General features: G+C 38.6%; 1 protein-coding gene across 2 annotated transcripts; it reads right to left on the bottom strand.

Annotated features, from left to right (window-relative positions):
• Positions 1 to 1,635: 1,635 nt before the first annotated feature.
• Positions 1,636 to 3,811, bottom strand: LOC116259217 (alpha-1,6-mannosyl-glycoprotein 2-beta-N-acetylglucosaminyltransferase). Of its 2 annotated transcripts, XM_031636918.2 has the most exons (2): positions 3,505 to 3,811; positions 1,636 to 2,755 (listed from the first exon to the last, which is right to left on the bottom strand). In XM_031636918.2, exons 1-2 carry the CDS (start codon positions 3,782 to 3,784, stop codon positions 1,935 to 1,937), a joined length of 1,101 nt encoding a protein of 366 aa, XP_031492778.1. In that variant the 5' UTR covers positions 3,785 to 3,811; the 3' UTR covers positions 1,636 to 1,934. The 2 variants fall into 2 exon arrangements, with proteins under 2 accessions (XP_031492778.1, XP_031492777.1); XM_031636917.2 differs by having other exon boundaries at positions 1,636 to 3,770.
• Between the last annotated feature and the right edge of the window lie 4,147 nt (positions 3,812 to 7,958).

Below are 7,958 nucleotides of genomic sequence, written 5' to 3'. Positions count from 1 at the left end.
AATTGATTCTTGCTCCCACTTCTACAGTTAGTAACTCTGATTTATCCAATTGTTGTCAAAAACACTCGCAACACTAATCACTCATTATTTCATATATTTTACAATTCTTACGTTTTTTGTTTTTACCACCAACTGCTGCATATAATGTTGTGCTAGCTTAATATGCATTTGGAAACTTGCACTAAACTGTAAAAGATAAAACATGAATAGTAACCTCAGTACCTATCCGCAGAAAATCCAACACCTACTTTGTCATCTCTGGTGTTTGTTTTGCATAAAATAGTTAACCTAGTAACCAAACAACTAAATATAACCATATAAGACCGGACACGTAAACCATCCCTGTGCAACATAAGTTTTACAATGAAGGGCCTGTGGTACACATTAACAACATAAATTAGTTTTTGGTAGAAAAACCATGAGTACTCCATAGAAACATGGAAAGATTACTTGAATCAATTTAGAAGATGATTCTATTAGAAAAAGGAGTAATCTTGTAGCTTCAAAGATAATCTGCAAAAGAATAGACACACTGAAGCAATAGAACAGAATCCCATTGAAAAGTCCGAGTTGATATGTAGACGACCATATACCGCATGTAAAATAAGATTGTGCTACATGTTTACAGCTATAGATACCTGGATACTCGGGCTGGCCAAACAAGTCCAGCTAAGTTGTCAAGCACAAAAAATAGTCCATGGGTGACTCACCGAACAATTGTCTAGTCCAGACTCAAACTGCTCCTGCCATCAAGTTGATGGGGGGCTCTTGACCAAACTGAAGCAGATAACAGAATGTTATCCAGTGAACTTAACAGGCTGGGCAGTTTGCCATGGCTACTGGATTTGTTTTGTGATCAGTACACCAGAAAAAAAAAAAAAAGTTCAAAGAGAAAAATGACTGTCCATGTGAGACATCTATGGAGTCTGGATTAAGGATTATATATATATATATATATATATATATATATATATCAATTTGAACTGTTAGATCAAGAAGAAACACATATAATTAGAAGAAACAAATACACTACCTTGATATAGAGAGTCAAGAATTTGAAAAGTTGGGAGATTGAAATGTCCGAGTTTGGAAGCAGATAATGAAAAAGGTAAGAAGATACTTATTCACAATTTTCCTTAGAAGTTCACATTTCGCCATGATCTGCAACATGTATTTCCCTCAGAAGAACATATAGGATTATAACCATTTTGTCACATCTGCAGTTATAGATAATTATATTGCAGTGTGGAGTAAGATACCATTGAGAGCAAAAATCATAAACAGATGATGAAACAAAAGCAAGAGGATACACCTTATCATGTTTTCCTTAGAAGAGTAAGATCAGTTTTTCATGTTCTCCAATGATCCTCAGAAAAATGTTAGGATAATAACTATTTTATCAACCTCTGGAATTATAAGTTACTCTATCTCAAAGAAAAAAAATATATCATTCAGAGCAGAAGCCACATGGAGGACAAAACATTTGAGCATGAAGAGACATGAATATGCTGTCCTACTAGCATAAAGATATTAATGCAACGTAACTCCACACATGAGCAAATGAAATGCCGGCAGATGAAAAATATACAGGTTGTACCACAAATTCGACATACAAAATGAAGGACTCTGTGAGGATATCAAGAATAATATGAATGTCTATTAGTGCTTGTATAAAATAAAAGGATACAGCATTGTCTTTTCTAATTTTTAGTAGCCTGAGTAAGTTTTAGATGGCTGAAAGGATGCAATATTTGTAAAATATTCTGGATGCATTTACAGAAGAATATCTGAAAGCCAGAAAGAGTAAGCACTGTCATGTTGCATCCAGGTATACAAATCCCTAAATAAAAACACTAAAATTCCAATTACAGATGTCAAAAACTTAGCCAAAAAAATAAAAAATGATGATTACAAGGATGATTTATGTGTAAAATTTAACTTGACATTTCAGATGTGGGCTGCCTCATTGCTTTATGTTTCAAGGACCTGGCTTCATGAGATGAATCTACCACATGGTACATAGAAGCAAAACTCATGCATAACTGTTGATCCCTCTTGTCACCCCAGCCTCCCCAACCCCTAAATCCAGCCTGGTAGCCGCCTTGTTGTTCAAATACATGCAAACCCCATTCTGTTTTAATGTTTGGATGCTTATCTGCATCTTCAACAGTAATATCCAACTTGCCATTGTCAATACAACTTCTATCCTCCTCTTGCCCCTGATGCAACCCACATTTTCCAAAATGAGCAGCACTCCTTCTGGGTCCTCTCAATGTGTAAACATGTGATCCCCAAGATGGATACACTGCAGCCCACATTGTAATGTCCCAGTTATAATCATCAAAAGAGCAGAACTCAAAAGCCTTTGCATGAATTTTCCTCCAAACAGTCCTATTGAAAGTATAGCCAACATTTCCAATCTTCTCTGCCACCAAGCTTTCCCACCCTTCTCCTTTCGCCTTGACATCAGAAGGCGCCAAATTAGCAGCATAACAGTCAGGACATTTGCTCTGCTTCAGGTCAGTCAGTATCTGAATATTCCGATAAGCATTTGGGAATATATAGTGGTCTTCCTCAATGAACAAGATATGCCCCTGGTGCCTCCTTGTTTCCACCAAACCATCCCAAACTGTAGTCATCATCCACCACCAGTGATGTTTCAATGACACTATTCTCGGCGACCTATGATTCCCATATTGATCAGGATTCCCAGTACAATTATCAATCTGGGCATCCTGTTTATCCTTGCAGTCCCCTGAGGATGTACCAGGAAACGAATCAGGAAACAGATGGGGTGAATAAGGTGCAAAGATCTGTTTCACTTGACAGAACCTGATTCCTTCTATGATTGAGTTCATCTCTTTAAAGTACCCGTCATGACTAACAAGTAACAAGGTCTCGGCAATCCCTTCCACCTTTGACAAACTATCAACGACCGCTCTCAGATACTGTGGCCTGTTGTGAACATAAAGAACAATGGAAACATGTCCCTCTTTCAAAGTGGGAAAGAGGTCCAAATTTCTCGGCGGCAAGTGGTTTTTCTTCTCTAGAGACAAAGACAACTCATTCTGAAACGGGATCTTTGGTTTTTTCACAACATCCAACAACTGATCTTCAATTTCCGAAGAAAGCCCATCATGAACATTGTAATCATAAGCCCGAGGAGATGAAAGGGCACTTGTTCTTATCAGCACAAGCACACCAACAACCACAAAGAGAGAAAATAGCAGCAGAGGAAGCAAACGCTTCAACGCTATCTCTCTACTGCGTGGGTATCTTCTATAGAAACCCATGCCTATATGGTAAGAAAATCTCGCCGTATCTTTCACACTAACGAAATCAATGAATACAAGTCCATGGGAAGATCACCCACATCACCAAAACTAGCTAGTTCATTGAAATAACCAAAATCCAGGAAAAAGACAAACTAGCTCCTAAAAGCAAAGGGAAAACGCCCAATTCGACAAGTTAGCGTAACGAAATTCCCCTACTAAGATCATATACCTCTCCTTGATTCCATGTTGGTGGCCGAACAGAAGACCAGAAATGGGCGTCTTTTCTCCTTCTTCTTGATTGGGCTTCTGAGATGGACCTGTGAGGCCTTTTCTTCAAGCGCTACTGAGGAAGGACTCTTTGAAGGCAAAGTCTCAATAGACCAGCTGCGTGGAAACTTCGCCCCCCATGACTTCTCTCGCCCTTCCCCACTTCCTCCTTCCACGCCCGAGGCTGCTTTGATTTTTTCCAACAACTCTTCGCTTGGTCCAAACCGACACGGTAATGGCATGTGCACAACCAAGAACGACACGACACCGTTGCCCTTTATAGAACCTGTAGTTAGTGCGAGCTGGTGGTAAACAAAGAGTTTGACGTCAGAATAGGGTAAGGCACCAAATACGTCGCTTGGGAGTTGGGAGTGACTAACAAGAATCACCCCAAAATGTTGTTTCTTATTTTCTCCCACTTTCTTTTGTTTTTGGTTGAGTATATTTCATCTTAAAAAGCTTAGGGATGTCAACTGATCTGATTCGATATACGTCTGCTTGTTTATATATTTACATATTGGGATTGGAATACGGATAAAAAAAGTCATATCTTAATCCAAAATTTGAAATCTGATTTTACAATCTGAATTCAATGCGAATCTGATTTTTATATTCATATCTCAATCAAAATTTTTAATCAAATTTTGCCACTTCAAACTGTAAGAGCATTAGATATAAGATATTTGTTTAAAAATAAATCTGATTTGAATTCATATCTGAATTCGATCGCATATTTATGTATATTTGAATTGAATCTGAATATGATGTCATGTTATTTTTTAAATTTGAATCTGATCCGATTTTTTAATCGGATATTAAATTTTTTTCATATCTGATTTTTTCGGATCGGTTCGATCGGATATCCTATTCAAATCAGATATGGTGACATCCCTACCAAAACTCGCACTTAATCTCTTGTACTTTAAAGTCTAAAACTTGTTTTTAGTGCTTTGATGCTGGGCTCTCGCTAAACTTCACCGTTTGCCACACAAAGGAGTTTTGATGGCCCAAAATTTCAAAACAAAAACTGAATGCCAACCAACCTCTGCCCCAACCCATGGAGAACCTATTTTCCTTTCTTTATTATTCCCTTGCTCTACCTTCTTTTCAAGTATGTTTTCCTACTCTTTCTTTTCCATTGGCAGCCACCTGAGCTGGCTTTCAGATGAATCTATTGTTTAATATTGTCAAGCATCCGACACATGATACTTGCCAACTGGGTGTCGCGTGAAACAAAGGAACATGGTCCACAATGTTGCCCTTATTGCCCAAGTTTGTTCAGATATGAAAACATGATCGCACAGAAGCAGTGGATCGAGTGCTCACAACTACTAGTCCAAGGGCGCGCACTAGCGAAGAGATGCCCTTATTGCGCACGTCCATAGATTATAACATCATGAGAGAAAAATAATGGATTTAGACGTTTACCTCAAATAAGTATATGCTCGAATTTGTAACTCAAATAGTGTCCAATAGTGTCCTTGCGGCTGTGAAGATAACTACTTAAATGCAGGCCTGTAGTGCCTTTGCAATTCCAGGGGCAATATCAAACTCAAAGCCCTGAAGAGGAGAAGAGAAAAGATGAGAATGAGAATGAGAAATTGTCAGTCTCTATCATGCCGCCAGTTTTTTTTACCTTGCATTATTTATAGGAAAGGAGAAGTTGCTCAAAGGCACAAAAGAAGGAAAGAAGAAGAGAAAAGAAAATTGTAATCTTATTCATATCAGTAATTTCTTTTTCCATCTGTATTATTTATAGCAAAAAAGGATTAGCTCAAGGGAGGAAATAAGGGAAGAGGAAAAGAAAAAAAATTGTCAAACTTAAGCATACCAGATGTATGTTCCTTTTCTATATGCATTATTTATAGTGTTAATCTTGGAAATCTCACACTTCTCGATAATCTTAATAAGTTAAAAAAAAAAGAGAGAAGAAGAAGAAGAAGAAATAAAATTTTGTGGTTTTAACCATACTAGATATTATTCCTTTTCTATTTGCGTCATTTATAGTAAGGGTGGGTGTCGGGCTGGCCCGATTGGGCTCGATAGGCTGGCCCGGGTCAGCCCGGCCCGGCCCGTTTAGCCCGTTAAGAATTTTTTTTTGTTTTAATAATAGATATTTATTATTAATAAATATATTTTATATTAAAAAAATTATTTTATAATTTACAATTTTATTTTATAATTTTAAATGGGCCAGGCCGGGCCGGACCCGGGCCGGACCCGGGCCGGGCCGGGCCGGACCCGGGCTATCGGGCCGGATCTGGCGGGCCTGATGCCCACCCTTAATTTATAGTGTTAATCTTGGGCTTTCCACACCTCTCAGTAAAAGTCAAATAAAGAAAGTGAAAAGAGAAGAGAAATTGGAAAAAAAGAAAGCCAGGAGAAAGAAGGTGAATGTAGTCATTCAACTTTTCATGGAACAGGTAGGGTTTATCGAGGGGCAGAGATAAGTGGGGTTTCCATATGCCCCACAGAGCTACTCTAAAACCTTAAATTTATAAATGAATTTAAGTGGACCCATGTCCAGTTATATGGGTTAGCCCCACAAGATGAACGTCACCGCCCCATGAACCTGGGTGGACTTGGTTGTTAACTATATATTTAATATCTCTTGAAAAAAAAATTCTGACTTCACCCTTAAGTCTACCCCCATCATGGCAAGACCGATGATTCATTATCCAGCATCTCCACTTGTATATGGTGGCTATGTCCCCATGGTATCACATTCTTTTCAGAAATTTCATAGGAACAAATGAGTCCCTATGCAAGGGGGAGGAGGGAAAATTGCTCCCATGAGGGTCTTGGTTTGGAACACTAGAGGGCTGGTGAGTAGACCAGCTCAACAAGTTTTCGTGAAAATGTTGAGAGATGTAAAACCAGATATAGCCATATTACTTAACATTAAGCTAACATATGCATAGCTGAGGCAAGCAAGCCTCAAGTTTCTACAGTTTTAGTCTGTTACAACATAGACAACGGTGACCTATGAGCCAGAATTTAAATCCTATGGAGGGATTCAAAGGTGAATGTAGGTCAAGTTTGCATTAGTCGGTACTGAATTTGGATGAAAGTTATTGATCTTAGCACGAATAAAGAGCTTACTAGTTTAGGTGTTTACATGGATCCAGATTTTAGTGTCATCAAATAGCCATTTCCTAGTCTTTTTAAGATGAATTTATCTACATCTCTCCCCTCCATTTGTATGGGAGACTTAAATGTGGTGTTAGGCACTACAAGGAGTCAAGGGAGAGCACCTGCGCTCATGGCCTGCCTTACCTTTTCTATGTTTATCCAAACGAGCGGTGTGGCGGAAATTTCTGACGACAATCTCAAGTTTACGTGGATGAATAATAGGGAGGGATAGGCCAATGTGATGAGCTGCTTGGTCAGGTGCTTTGTCTCATCGGTTTGGGCTGAAGATAGACAATCGGTGATGTCTCCAGCAGTGCTGCGAAAGAGTATTCAAACCATAACCCCATATTATTTAAGGCCAAAAAGCTCTAGTCCTTTACTTTGGGACGATCTGTTTTTTCTGCTTTTTTTCTTTTTTTTTAATAAGTATTGGTCTAAAATGGATGGATGCAGGAACGTTATTATTCGAACTGGAAATATTAGAGGTTGAGTGATCAAGTCTAGCCTTAGGGAATGGAGCAGGCAAGGTCCGAATGATCTATCTTTGCTCATAGCTAGTTGTTATGATCAGATCAAGAATATTTAAAAGAAGATAGAAACGATGATATACGGTCCATTAATATGGAGTCGTAGGTGAAAGCAGAAGTGAAGCAACTTTTGAGAAATGGGGAGAAATTGTGGTGTCAAAAAGTGAGAATCAGTTGGCTCCAGGATAGAGATTTCAACACCAAATTCTTCTATGCCATGGTTAGAGGCAGGCGCAAGAAGACCAAAATTAATGTGCTCACTAATGGGGCAGCCATGCTTTGGAGAGGGGGGACATTTTTTAGATGAGTACTTATTAGGAGAAATGCCGCATCGTGTGAAATCTCACTCAATGGATGCAAGGTAAGTGGGTTTTGATTTAGGTAAAATGATTCCCTCTTGGCTCCAATTACTGGTAAGAAAATTATTTGGGTTGTTTGTCAAGTAAAAAAAAAGACGTTGCATTAAGGCGAGTTGGCTTCAGCGATGAATTCTTTCAGCATCACTAGAAAGTTGTTAAACTGGACGTGGGCAGAGCTACTAGGGAGTTTTTTTTTCTTTGGGTGCATAGTCAAGAACATCAATAAAACTCACATGGTGGTGATTCCAAAAATGGTTGGTGCTAATGAGATGCACAAATTTAGACTGATTTATCTATGAAATAGTGTCCTCAAATTCATTACGAGAATTATGTTGAGGAGTTGTTAGCCTACGGCTAACAAAAAGCAACTCACACACTCTTCTCCTGTGAAAGCCCAG

The sequence above is a fragment of the Nymphaea colorata genome, chromosome 8 (assembly GCF_008831285.2).
Source record: "Nymphaea colorata isolate Beijing-Zhang1983 chromosome 8, ASM883128v2, whole genome shotgun sequence".
NCBI classification, from domain to species: Eukaryota; Viridiplantae; Streptophyta; class Magnoliopsida; order Nymphaeales; family Nymphaeaceae; genus Nymphaea; species Nymphaea colorata.
The sequence above is the reverse complement of the archived record's forward strand: the minus strand, read 5'-3'. Positions and strand labels throughout refer to the sequence as shown.

What these genes read in the sequence shown, in the direction of transcription:
- LOC116259217 (XM_031636917.2), bottom strand. Translation starts at nt 3,293, where the DNA reads ATGGGTTTCTATAGAAGATACCCACGCAGTAGAGAGATAGCGTTGAAG.